At 38.5% G+C, this 14,681-nt stretch overlaps 1 protein-coding gene across 2 annotated transcripts in view; it reads right to left on the bottom strand.

Annotated features, from left to right (window-relative positions):
* The window catches only part of Rapgef5 (Rap guanine nucleotide exchange factor 5), a 226,736-nt gene that overhangs the window by 183,645 nt on the left and 28,410 nt on the right, over positions 1 to 14,681 (bottom strand). For both annotated transcript variants that reach the window (XM_078039979.1, XM_078039980.1), the window contains exons 2-3: positions 4,924 to 4,971; positions 2,962 to 3,068 (exon numbers count right to left, since the gene is read on the bottom strand). In XM_078039979.1, the coding sequence (XP_077896105.1) occupies positions 2,962 to 3,068; positions 4,924 to 4,971 (155 nt within the window). The remainder of the gene's footprint in view (positions 1 to 2,961; positions 3,069 to 4,923; positions 4,972 to 14,681) is intronic.

Raw genomic sequence — 14,681 nt, 5'->3', positions numbered from 1 at the left:
AAAGTACAGATTCTAAAGGCTGTGTGGGACCTGAGAGCCCCACTCCTAATCAGCCCTCAGGCAATTCTGTTGACCACAAAGCCCCAATCCCCCACCTCTCCCTTCTCTTTGGAAAAGGCTCAACCTGTTTGGAGGGCAGGGCTCGAAGCCTATAGTCTAGAACATGGTATTACTGTGACAATCTTAATGGATACTGTGCCTCCCCTTCAGATAAGCTACTGTTTCCTTTGCATGTGATCCTTTTCTACACCTCCCCTAATTCTATCATATGTTTAAATCACTTTCAACCATCCACCTATACCAGGGAAAACATGAGGGATAATGATAAGCACTATCATTAATATCACTAAAGCAAACAAAATGAGGCAAATAGCCTCTGCACTTAATTCCTAGACCCCTGAATTGCTGACCAAGTCTGCAATAATCAGGTCAAAATATCATCATCTCAGCACAGGAAGAGCAGTAAGAAAACAAACAGAGATGGTTGGAATAGAGCAACTTCATTACTGACAGCAGTTTTTACCCGCAGTGTATTTTCAGACTTGTATTCAATCCAGAAATTGTTCCTGGTACATGCAGATCTAACTACAGTTGCAATTCTAGGTAGGAACACTGTGATATAGAGGTGCTGGAGCTGCAAAGCTCTGTGATTTCTATAACAAAACATGAATTTTACTAATCTCTGGAGTGGAAAATTCATTTTTTTTCTTGGCCTCCTCCTCCCTCCCATTACAATTTTAGCAATTAAGTAACAGTAATGCATATGCTAACCTCAAATGTAAGTGGGATGGTGGTATTTAGTGACTTATTTATGCAAAGGAAATGAAGTCTCAGAAGCCAGTGGGACTCCTCCTACAGTATGAAATGAATAGAAAACTTTTCAAAGTCTTGAAAGTGAATTCTTACATAGTACATGGAGAACACTTTACTTCAATTTACTACCAGACAAATGAAAATGATCCACTCAAAGCAATCATACTAGCACTTCATCTTTAAACTCAGTACATTAATCAGTCTTTAGATTATAAAAGAAAAGTCATTCTGTTCCAGTCACAGCAAAACACACACTCTAGGCTCTGTTCTCACTAAATTCTAACTGTTCTAACTTGGGTAGATGGCTCTTTTTCCTGATTAACATACACCTCCCAATTCCCTTTTCAATCTATATCCATGGAGATCTCAACAAATGAAAATAACAATAGGAACACTGATAGCTCTTACACATAGCCTATGCAGTAACTGAAAGGAATCCTATGAGCTTACTCACAACTAGATCCCAAGACTCACAGGTATGATTTTACTTTTTTAACAAGTCAGATGGGCCCAAAACTGATATCATCACTTACTGAATAAATGAATCAGAGAAAGACAGGTAGACGGACAGACAGAAATAGATTCTATATGAAGTAGTCCAACCACCACAGCCCCTCTTGGTTCCTGTCCTATTGATGTGGCCTGGGCTATGAACTAGTAATTCTCACACTTTGGGCTATGAATTTCAAATGAAAAGAACAGGATATAATGGAGCTTTTTCAAGATGTTCATGAATCCAAATATGCAAAAGCATTGTTCATAAACAGAACAAGTCATGTTTAGCCGATAGCATCTTTTCAAAACTTACATAAAGCCTTATGTGATTTAATACAGGACCTTAAAGGGTTAATTCATTGTGGTTCCTCCCCACACTTTGTATTTTCTTAATTAATGGCTCCTAAGAATACATAATCTGCCAAATTTTTTATATTAAAAAAAAATGGTTGGTTGCAAGGAAAAGTTACTAACTGTTTAAAGGCCTGAAGGAACTTTCTAAGACATGAAAATACTCTACATCTTCATAGTGGTTACATAGATAATGATTACATAAGTATACAATAAATAAAAAAACTTATCAAGATGCATGCTTAAGACCTGTGCATTTTATTGTATATAATTTATGCCTCAATTAAAAAAAGTCCTCTTCTTCCAATAGCCTAAGTATTGCTATCCCCAGAATCCAGGCCATGATGAAATGTTTCCCATCTGTGGCCAGTGGAAAAAACAGAAATATTATAAATATGAATTTTTCATAAAGCTAAATTTATTTAACTGAAAAGAACATCCTTTATTCTGAGAATACGTCTCCTTTTTATGTACACGTTTATTCTGAGTACTGTTCCTATTCTTTATGGTATTAAAATGTCATTTCTTAAAGAAGAGTGATAATAAATGACAATAGTTTCTATTTGTTTTATTTTTATAATTTTCTTCTGGTATCATTTGGTATGGCTTCATATCTTCACCTGGCAAAATAAAGAGCTGATAATCCACTTTTGGCTTTCTGTAAAATGCAAACATGTGCTCCAAACTTTGTAAGGAATCACACTATTGGTCTAGTTTTACTCTAAACTTGGCCAAGAACCTACTTGCTTACTTGAATATATCTCTGCCCTTACTCACTAGCAGGGTGGGTAAGCCTCATGTTCCACCAATCTGCCTCTCCCCACTTTGAACAGTACCTTTTATGGAATTCACTCTCACCTGGAGGGTGAGGCAGCTCTCTCTCTGCTCATGGACCGCCAAAGAATCCCCACAGGAGCATAATTAAATCCTTGGGGAAGGGACCTGTATTTCTAATTATTTTTCAGGACAACACACAGTCAAGAAAATATAAAATACCACATCTCAGAGGAAGCACAACTGAATCTACACTTATAGCTGGGTATTCTGTACCCTAACTTCAAAACCAGAGCCTTCCGGTAAACAAATAGAAGAAAAGTTTAACAAAAGAAAAGTTATCACCAGAATCCTCCACAGACAGAACACAGCAACCCCTCCACTGCTGGTACTGATATGACCCACCTCTCTATGATCAAGGTCACAATTTAACACAAGCTGGGTTTTTGTTGTTGCTGTTTTGTTTTGTGAGGTTTTTTTTTCTCCCTGAAGGAAAGTTTTTGACATGGTGTTAAGAAACTGTGTTACCTGTAAAACCCCTTAAGGTTCACTCTGTCCTTCACCAGGTCAGCAGCCTGAACGATAATAATATTTCTCAGTGCTCTTCCTGCACATGAAGAATTCTCTCCATAAATCTGAATGAAAAAGACAAACATTCATTGTAAATGTAGAACAATAACGCGACAAAGTGTGAGCTCCCAATAGCATGCTATATATAAAAAATCATGACCAAATCCCTAAGCTGGAGACACATTTTAGCCTATGTAGCTACAGACCTATAATTACCTTATTTTATTTTAGCTACTGGTCCACTTATGCTATTAAGCTATAATAACTATTTTCCAAATTCTAAAAGTTCTTTTCCTAAATATAATTATAAATAATTTCCTTTTAAAACACAGAGCTTTTTTACACCTACTAATTTTTAAATATAGTGTTTCTATCACTGCAGCAAGCTGAAGAATACTTATATACTAACTCTGCCATATTGATAATGCATTCATATAAAGGTCTTGGAAGATGAGAAAATAATTTTTTTCCTTATTCAGTGAACATCTTGAACCATGACACAATTTGACAGCAGGCTGCTTTGCTTTGAAGTGATATTCAACTGCTGAACTCACAGCTAATTCCAAGCATCTTGGTTCCATCTATAGTATTTCACAATTCCATCTATCAGATAAAAATTTTATTTAGCTTCTTTTTTAATCTTTTAATTCCCTCATATGAGCCTCTGATTCTTAGAGATGAAGGAGGCTACTTCGCAGCTCTGAAGAAGTCTAGGTCCTACTTTTTAAAACTTCTTCCTTTCTAATTGCGCCTTCCTCTATAGCAGCACATAAGCAGAGGAGGCTAAATGAAAATGAACTATCTGCATAACATAAATACTCATGAAAATTTGTAAATGTTGGTAGGTGCAAGCTTATATCTTTTTTAAATGTTTACTGGTAAATTTTTTGTTGTTGTTGTTGTTTTGGTGGTGGTGCTGGGGATTGAACCCCAGGCTCATGCCTACTAGGCAAGCAATCTACCATGTGGCTATGTCCCCAGTCCTATTGGTGAACTCTTTTTGAACCTATAAAACATTTATGTCTTCTCTTAAAGCAAGTAAATTGATAATGTCTTGATAATGACTTGACAGGGAACATGTTAACCCTGTCCTTATACTTCTTTAATTATCCCAATACTATCACCAAAATGCAACCTGATGAGAAAGTGAAAAGGGCAGGAAATGATTTAGCTTTAACATGTTAACATATTTTTTAAAAAAATCAAAACTTGGAACAAGTCAGATGACAGAAAGTATTACCAAGGAAGAAGTATGAGTCAGTTGACACTTGACTTGTCCTGACATCACAGAAGCTTCTTTCAATCAGTCATTCAAGAGATATTGATTGAGCAACTGCCAATGTCAGGTCTTTTCTAGATGCTGCAGTTACAGTGGGGAACAAGTAGAAAACAGCCTAGCCCTCAGAAAACTCAGTCTCCTGGTACCCTAGGGAATGTAAATGTTTGTAAACTAATTCTTTAATGCAACACGGAAAAGATGTCCCTATCTTTTCTCAGCATTGAGCACACAGGATGTATCCCTCCAGTAGATAACTATACACATACATCTTACACAGTTTTCAATGTAAACTCCTCACTATTTGTAAAATATGCCATTTCTATCAATACAAAAAATTGAAAAATATATTACATATTTACTCTGCCACATCGATAATACACCCATATAAAGGGTGTAGAAAACAAGAATTACCCACACCCATCCTGTGAACATCCTGCATCATGATACTATGAACAGAGCATCTTAAACACTTTCCCTGTGTCATCCCTGGTGGGTAGAAAATGTGATCACTGCAGAATCTTTGCCAAACCCCATGAGGTCAGGAGCAGAGGCAACAGCAATAACTGAAGAATTCTGCACCAGAATTTGTGAATAATTGTTACAGAAAAGGCAGTAAGAGAAAGAAAACTGAAAAATCATACCTGAGGAGTATGTTCAAGGTAAGGATTGGAAATTCTTCTTGACAGAGTCTATTTTAAGAGAAAAACAAGAGGAAAAATTAGAATCAAGGAAACCTTTGTACCAAAGACAAAAATGGTAGGCCTGGGAGGTATACCTGCTAAAAATTGAGTTTAAATCTCAGCCATGGGCCATATGGGATTAGTCTCCTTATTCTGACTTGGTGTTTCTGATCAACATTCATACCAAAAGGGCCTCAGGATATTCTACTTGACTAGCTCCCAAACTAGGAAGTACAACCAACAAAAGCAACATAGAAAGTCTGGGATTCTGTCCTCATCACTTTATTCTTAATATGATTGGGATTCAATTTCTCCTTTTCATGTCCATTTTCACCACCTCCACTCAGACCCTTATCACTGTCCACCTCAACTGATACATCAGCTTCCCAGTGGATTTCTCTGTCTTCTAGTCATCCCACTTCAAGCCATCCTGCTAACCTCAACTAAGCAAATCTACTAAAACCATCCCTTCCACTCAGAAGAGGTACTTTATTGCTTGTGGGAATGAACCATGGGTCACTGGCCCCACCACAGCCTGCCTCCCTGACATTTCTAGTGTTCTCTCTCCATCTCCATGTAAGTCTTCTGCAATTGAGTAAGATCTACTTATCAGAAGAGCATGCCGCTCATATCCCTGCCTCGGGTCACACCATTCTCCATGTTAAAAACTTCCATTTTCCTTGATGCTTTCCTGAACCCCAATGACTTCAAAGTCCAGGTGTGTGCACAGCCTCCTGAGTGAAGCTCCTCCCACAGGGTTTTGTTCTTCTCTGGAGCTCTTTGTTTTACTCTTATGCACACAGCAGCCCCTAGGTGCTCTGCATTGTGTAACCATTCACTCCATGGAATCCATAAGCTCCTTGAAAGAGTGTTGGAAACTTGATTGCTTGGTTTTCACAACATCTAGCACACAACCTAACATCAAGATGCTTATTTTTCTATTCATTTATTTTAGCTATTCATATATCCATATCAACTAAATAAGTATTTGCTGAATGGTTTGAATTGCGTGAGCTAATTTCTCCTACCCAACAATCTTGTAAGCAGCACCATCACCCACATGTGCCTGAGCACAATGGAGAACGATTATCACTTCCTGTTGCAGTACAGGGAAAAGAACAGAGAAACTAACATTTACTGAACTTCCAGCCTATGTTTAAAAGCTCTTTATACCTCTATTCCAAGGCTTGCTGTCTTTTGAGAGCCCAGAGTTTTTAGCCTGCCGCCTCCACTTCTTAGAATAATTTGCTAAATTTACAAAATATACCACGCCACCATCTGAACCTTCTACCAAATTTTAGCCTAAAAAGAGAATTTCCATTCCGCCCTGTGCCCACTCCATATAACTCCCACACTACTTATCTTTTAATTAACTTGAAATAAAATTATTGACTCTTTATCCAGAAATGCCAACTGATGCTCTCTGCTAAAGATGTGCAACTTGCATCATAGAAAATAAATGTTATAATCCCCACTGTTCTGGTCTACTTGCTGCACATTTCCAATTGGCCTTTCCTAGGCCTTAGATCATCTGAGCTATGTAATATATTCATTTATTTTAAAAACTTGCATATGTACCAGATTTATAATACGAAAATGAAATCATCGTGATAAGTTACTTCCCCCTAAACAAGAAGCATTTTAAAAATCGATCTAGCAGACAGGAAATAACAATCTTTATTACTCTTCTAATTGTCTGAATTAGCTCAAAAAAGCAAATCCTTCACATGGTCTAGTTAAAGAGAAAATTTTTAGATAGAAACAAGTTCTATAAAACTAGGCAGAGGCGTTTTCACAAAAGAAAATAAACCATTTGCCTTTCTCTCTGCTGCCACCCTAAATCTGGCCGTCTCCACACTAGTATTACAGACACACAATCCCACTTAACAGAAGCATCCCCCATGGATGCCTTGTTTCAAAAGATTGGTAAGGTGAGTAGATAAAGCAATGGTATTCTTCCTATACTGAATGGATAACACTGCTAGATCAGCTGCTAGCCCACAGGGAATGAACAAGAGCAACATAATAAGAACTACCTTTTATAGGACACAATTCCAGGATTTGTTGTCAGAAACTCCTGTGAAGCCCTCTCTTAACTGGTCCCAGGTGAGCTCTGTTTCATTAACACTTGAGTCCAGTAGTTCTCAAATTTGTCCACTGAGCTGGGGGAGGGGGGGTAGCCACAGGGCTCTTTGGGGATCTCAGTAAAGTACTGACTGACCCCTTCAACATTTTTAAAAATAACTCTTATAACTCTGTAGTTCTGAAGAAACCATTTTATGAAGTTTTCAGTATTGATCAAAAATAGCAAGGACCAAAGATGTAAGAAGAAGAAAAAAAATAACATGGGGATTATTTTACCCATTACCTCATTTTTAACAGGTAATAAAAAAGAACTATTAGTTAATTTTATGGGCCTACTGGCTGCTGCTCTAACTCACCTAGAGAACCACTCTCAAGCATTTACCCGGAGAACATCACAATACCACCCTAGAAAATGTAAACCCCTCTAATATCCTTACAAATACTCAAGCTGTTTTCCTCCTACCTTTGAATCTCCTGATTTTCCTTCTCCCCTCAGCATTCCAGGGCTTCATTTCAAAGATCCAGTAGTAATTTACTTCCATTCATTTCATATTTATGAAGAAGCTACTGAGCTCATTGTCAAGCGCTGTGAGAACTTCCAGAAATAGACACAACAAAAAAGAAACCAACCCTTTGTGTGTGTGTATGTGTGTGTGCACGCGTCTGTATGCACATGCGCATGCACTACTGGAGATTGAATCCAGGTGCACTCTACCACTGAGCTACATACCCCGCCACCTATTTCTTATTTTGATAAAGGTTCTCACTAAGTTGTCTAAGCTGACCTTGAACTTGAGATCCTCTTGCCTCAGCCTCCCGAATCACTGGGATTACAAGTGTGTGCCAACTATACCAGCTAAACCATCCCTCATTTACACAACCCCTTTATCAGAAGATACAGGACTTAAAGAATGCTTAAAATCCATTGAATTCTCCTCCTTGGTTCTGATTTTCCTATCAGTTTGCTCTATAATCTCAGGTGGCTGGTCTGCCAAGGCCAACCATCCTCTCAAAGGACCTCAGCACAGCATCTCTTAGACATGAGGCACTGACAAGGTGACAATTCCTTTTCCTCTCATCTCCAACTGCTAAAGCTATGTAATCTAGATAACTCACCAAAGACACTACACCCCAGAGAGAGAGGGACAGGAACAACACAAACGAAAATGGATTTTACTATTAATTTGTTTTTATTCCTTTCCATTTTAATGAACCACAGAAAATGGTTTCCCAAATGATTCTAGGCAAACTTCATATTTTGAACATTTATTAGAAAACTGCAATTACAAAATGGACTTCCAGAAAATAAAATAATGGCATAACTCAAAAGGATAACTGATGAACAACAATACATTACCATATTTTTTTTTTTAGTTCAATGCCTTCTCAATTTAAACTATAATAGTCCATGAAGCTGGGTCTGAACCAAACATGGAATTCATTCCAGAGGTGCTAGAAATATCTTGCTGAACATGTTTCACCAGATCTTAAAGGGGATGCCTTAGTACTAACCGCAGTCCAGTTACTTTGGTGACTAAGAACAGAAATGAAAAGAGAAAGACTTCAACAGTCACACTTCAATAGTCACAGAAATATGACCTGCCTTAGCAAATATGAACTAATAAGAACTACTAGATTTGTTGATAATACAAGAATTCGGCTCATGACACAGCTTTTTGTCACCTTCAGCCATTGTCCCTTTTCCCATTCTGGGTGGTCAAGTAGAATATGAGGATGGAATGGTAGAATAAGTACACTGAATTTCTTAGAAACCTAGGAATACAAAAAGCCTCTATAAGTAACTCATAAATATGACAAGTTTAAGAGATTATAGAACAAAATAAAGGTTGTGATCTGTTAAGCTCTCCAGAAGATTTCTGAGACTGTGGGTCCTTCGTAAGCCCCAGAATAAACTTGCATCTCAACAAAAGCTTGATTAAAATTAAAAGGACAGAATCCCAGGCAGTCTGCATAGGCATCACAATTTCAGTGCAAGGAAAACAGGAGACAGGAGACAGCTGCTGAGGCAGAAGGGCAGGGAACACAACTCTTTCTGTCAGCTCTGTTTGCAACTTGGGTCCACAACTGTTTCCTGAGGGATCCAAGGGACATGCCCAAGACAATAGCCGGTCATAGCCAAAAAGGCCATTTGTAATAACATCTCAACATAGCATGGCCACACCAAAGTCAATGATGATCTTGAAATTACATTTTTCCACTGCCCTGTGATGTGATAAGAAAGCAGAACAAAAGGAAGGTGACAGAAAGGAAAGGCTCACTGGGCACCTCCTTTAAGCACCGATCCTATATTGTACACACATATTCCTATTTTTATAGGTAAGAGGCCAGAGGGTCAGAGAAATAATGTGTTTTACTTAAGGTTCCAGAGCTGGAAAGTTTAGAACCAGGACTGAGACAAAATTTTGATTGATTCCAAAGTCACCCTCTGTTATAACATGCTACATGTTACTAAATAATAGTATTAGAGTTCCTACTATGTGCGAGAGACCAGACTAAGTATTTTACCTGTATTGTATCACTTAATCCTTGAAAACCTACAAGGTAGGTACTATTAATTTATTTTGAAGATGACAAAAGTAGACTTAAAAGAGGTTAAAAATTTTGCCCAGTTTGCAATTCAAGCCTACCTTTAGTTATACTAAGAGTATCTAACTACATTAAGTCACAAATAGTCTCTTCAAGATCCAGTGGTTCTCAGTCCTAGATGTAAATAAGACCACCTATTTACGTTTTCTTCAGGCAACTGAAGAAAAATAAAACAGATACCATTTCAGTATCCCATCCCAGGCATACTGATTAAGAATCTCTTTCTTCTGGGAGTTCCCCACGTGGCTCTAATGTGCAGCCAGGTTTGAGTAAAAGCCATAAAAATAAGTGATTCAGAATGGCAGCTGGATCCTCTCCTCACCGTTTCAGCCATGGGGCTTGGGGCACTCCTCTCCCATGCATGACCTGCTGAAGGAAGGGGGGCGAGAGTCATTTGCCAACAGCTCTGATATCTGTGGCAAAGCCTCCAAGTGACTTGTGCAAAACAAAGAGCCACTGTTAGGCAATTCTCGCCCTGCACCTGCTTATGTGGTATGTGTTTCCATAGAGCCCATCCTAGACACAGCCCTAAGCCAAAGTATCTTCACGTCTGCCATCAGAGCACAGTACCTGCGTACCTTCTGAAAGGTATGCCTTTTTAATAGCATCCCAGCATTAAACTCAACTTTGACTTCCCAGTATTAAAGGCTACATTCTAATATAAACACGTTTCCCTACTTAAAAGCTACAGTAGAAAAAGCAAAGTGAGTTCTGGGGATAGTTAGAAAAATTTCACAATCTTGCCTGCCTAGGAAGATAAATCAGCAAGAACCCAAAGCTTTTGGGAAAATATATAATCTAGGTACAATGGAAACAAATCCCAAAGCTTCATTGATTTGACTTTTTATTCAGTCCTTGGGAAATTATTTTGGGGGGCTATCTTTATAAACAAGAGAATAATTTTGCCTACTAGGGTGGGCTTCCCTGGTTAATGTAATCACAGAAAACTCTTTAAAATTTAAGAATCTATTAACTAAAAGTTTAGGGAAAAAATATTTAAATCAGAAAGTTTACCCCCACTTGTCACTGAATTTCCTATTTTCATAACATGAACTGACCTCATTATACCTGGACCCTTCCCACAGCAGCCATTCTGAAGTAGCTCCCACTGTTCAAATTTGGGACACTCTGAGGAGCAAAATAAATAGTGAAGGTATTGAATTACAACTTATAGAATAATCTATCCATGAATCTATACTGATGTAAAGAACTAATAGTAGTTCTTTACTATTAAAGAACTACTATTAGTTCTTTAATAGTAAAGAACTAATTTTAGTTAGTTCTTTACTAACTAAATGGGAGTGGAAGAGAAAAGACAAATGGGAGTGGAAGAGAAAAGACAGCCTTTCCTCACAGAATAGTTCTACTTACTAAATGCAATAAAAAGAGGAAAACAAAAGCACCATTGAGGAAATACCAAAAAATAAATGCTGCAGACAAGAATCGTTAACGCATGCTTAAATGAGATATAGGATATTTGCACAGTGTCAAAGTATCTCTCCTCAGGATACTTAGTAAGTACAGAGGAGAACATAGTCACTTAACAGGGGAGCTTAGCAGATTCCACCTTAACAAAGTGATAAAAACCATCGTCTATCAGGTGACATGATGACATCATCTATCTCCTGATGTCAAGAACTGAGATTGGCAATTTTAATGATATATTTGTCAAAATGCATATCTGAAATTTTTATAAGAAAATGCCTGACAGCTCCGAAATGAGGGACATTCTTTAAAATAACTAGTCTGAACTCTGCTAAAATTGTTTACTCTTGGAGAGGCCAAGAGAAATTGAGGAAGTATCCCAGATTGGAGATGGAACAACATTGCCAGCCAAAGCACTGAGTGACCCTGGACTAGGACAAGGAACTTAGTAGGACAACTGGAACAAGTCTGAATTTTAGAATATAGATCAATGCTGGTTTTGAGAACTGTACACATGGGGTTGTGTAAAAATGTTAGCATTAGGAGCAACTGAGGATGGTTCCGAGGGAACTCTCGGCACTATTTTTGCAACTTTTAAGGCTAAATTTTTTTAAAATAGTCAAGGGTTTATTGGTGTTGTTGTTGTTGTTGTTTAAGTAATGGTCTCTTTCACCCCTCCAAGTGCAGACTCAGGAAAACATTCAAATATCATTCCCAAATACAGCATTTGTTTCTTTGCTAGATGCTGTATGCCCTCAACATGATTTCCTCAGGCTACACCAGGGAACACCTCTACTAGCTTTCTTATCTGCTTTGGCCTCCAGAACCTTCACACAAATCAGATTAGTATTCCTAAAACCTCTCTTTTCATATCACCTTATTTAATTTATTTTTATTTTTTTTCATACTGGAGGTTGAACTCAGGGTGCTCAACCACTGAGTCACATACCCAGCTCTTTTTTTATATTTTATTTAGAGACAGGGTCTCGCTGAGTTGTTAAGTGCCTCACTAATCTGCTGAGGCTGGCTTTGAACTCACAATCCTCCTGCCTCTGGCTCTGAACTCACAATCCTCCTGCCTCAGCCTTCTGAGTTGCTGGGATTATAGGCGTGAGCCCCCACACCAGGCATATCATTATTATTATTATTATTATTATTATTATTATTATTATTCCAGGGATTGAACCCAGGGGGCTTAATCATGGAGCCACATCCCCAGTCCTTTCTTATATTTTATTTAGACACAGCGTCTTGATGAGTTGCTTAGGGCCTCACTAAGTTGCTGAGGTTGGCTTTAAACTTTCGATCCCCCTGTCTCAACCTCCCAAGCTGCTGGAATTACAGGCGCAGGCCACTCACCTTATTTTTTAAAAATTAAACAAATAATAATAATAAAACAGCTTCCCCCAACAGTGCTCCCAGCCACTCACTGTTCAAGTCTTCGCCCTAGCAGTCAGAACCCTCTCTACCTATCCACCCAGTCCCTAACTGCACTTCTCTCATAGGAACACGCCGGTCCTCTAGAGAAGCAAGTCCTCTGAAGCCATGTGCCTTCTTATCTCTTCACCAAACCCTTGCCACCACCTTTGCCCTGTGTAGTTCTCTACATTTCTGCAAGCTGCCCTCCTTCAATCCACACAAGTGAAACATAAAGCCCATCCAAGCCTGAGCCTTTCAATGATTAATCTCATTCTCCAAACCCTACAGCACTTGCCTCTCCTGGCCACTTAAGTAGAAAACCTCCTGGCTCCATCTGTGGTTCCTTGCCATCTTTCCTCAACCAGTCTCAAACCCCAGTGGGATTTATGCCTTCTGTAAGTCTAGGCCTTTCTATGATGTGTGGCAGGAGCTAATGGTCCAGTGGTGACATTTTCCAGTGGCACTAGGTCTAGTGATCCCTGAATTCTCAGGCCAAGTGGTAAAGCATTTACACCTCAAAAATGTGCTAAGCCCACTGTCACCTCTATCCGGCCTCCATCAACCCTTAAGTGGTCATGCATAGAATGTGCCTATAGACAGCTACATGCTGAATGACATGTGCTTGCTTTAAAAGTCACATGAATATAACTATTTCTTCATAGTGAAAATCACAAGTTGTTTTGTGTGAGGTCTTCAGTAGCTTTAAAAAAAAGTACTCTTTTCATTTCCTAAATTACTCATATGTCAGAAAGAGAAACCTGAATTGCCAGGCATGTTGGTGCATGCCTATAATCCCAGCAACTAGGGAGGCTGAGGCAGGAGGATCACAAGTTTGAGGCTAGGCTCAACAATCTAGCGAGAGACCCTGTCTCAAAAACAACCAAAAAATTGACTGTGGGGTATATCTCATGGTATGTGTTAGGTCCTGGGTTTGATCCTCAGCACTGCTCAAAAAAAAAAAAGAAAGAAAAGAAAAAGAAAAACAGAAATATTAGAATAGCCATTTTTCTTTCCTTCCTTGGTAGCTGGAAACAAATTAGTCTCTTAGGTATTCCTTGTCAAACTACGTAAAATTTTGAAAGGCACAAAACAGTGTGATAAGTAGTCTTATAGTGGAAGTAAGAAATTAAGAAATCTAGTTCTACTTTTTATTTCTCAGTTACTCAACTCAGATACACAAACAGCACTAGAAAGGTCCTTCTGGGGTGACTTGGCCCATTCGAGAGCCTATTTCATCTGAACTATGTAAGAGAGCTAAGAATTCAGACCAGGGGCCCATGAACCTAACCCAGTTGCCACCTATTTTTATAAATGAAGTTTTATTGGAATATGGAGTGTCATCTGTTTACATATCCATTCTGGCTGCTTCCTACTATGGCAGCAGAATTAAGTAGTAGGCAGCAAAGTCCAAAGTACTCACTATCTGACCTTTTACAAAAATACTTCACCAACCCTGATCTAGATGGAATTCACAGAGCAGGACAAGCTCTATACTCTCCCCAGCAACATACAGTAGCATTTGACTGTCTCACCAAAATCACCTCTGCAATTTAAGATTCTTTCTTCTACTACTTGTTTAAGGGCATTTCCATCTTCACTATGTTCCATAAAAGAAATAGCAGCCAAAAAACTGTTTTGACCTAAGATCAAAACAAAAAGTGAGAGAAAGTACTAGTCAAATGGTACTAATTTAAAATTAAGTAAAACAGAACCGTACCTGAAAGGTGAGTGCTTGGTGCATGTTAACTCACATTCATGTGCAGTACTCAGCAAATTTTGCCATGAGCAGAAACAGACATGTGGGTATTTGTTACTAGCTTGTAAGTGTCTCAAAGGAGAGAACCCTTTTTCACACACATCCCTAGGACATGGCAGAGTGTTATGTCACAGAGATAGGCCCATGGAACACTTTCAGAATTCTCTGCATACCAAGATACCAAGTTTCTGTTACACAAAATAAGTAAGTCCTAGTGATGTTCAGTACAGCATAGAACCTACAGTTCACAATGCTACATCTATGCTTAAAATTTTGCTAAGAGAATAAGTGGGTCTTATGTTATCACCAAAAGTAATAAAGAAGATGGGAGGAAGCTTTTGGAGGTGATCAGTGGGTTTGTAGCATAGATTATAGTGACTGATTTATGGTATATTCTTGTTTTCAAATTCATCAGGTTAGGTAGAGC

Source organism: Ictidomys tridecemlineatus, chromosome 2, assembly GCF_052094955.1.
Source record: "Ictidomys tridecemlineatus isolate mIctTri1 chromosome 2, mIctTri1.hap1, whole genome shotgun sequence".
Taxonomy (NCBI): Eukaryota; Metazoa; Chordata; class Mammalia; order Rodentia; family Sciuridae; genus Ictidomys; species Ictidomys tridecemlineatus.
Note: the sequence above shows the minus strand (reverse complement) of the source record. Positions and strands in the feature narration are given on the sequence as shown.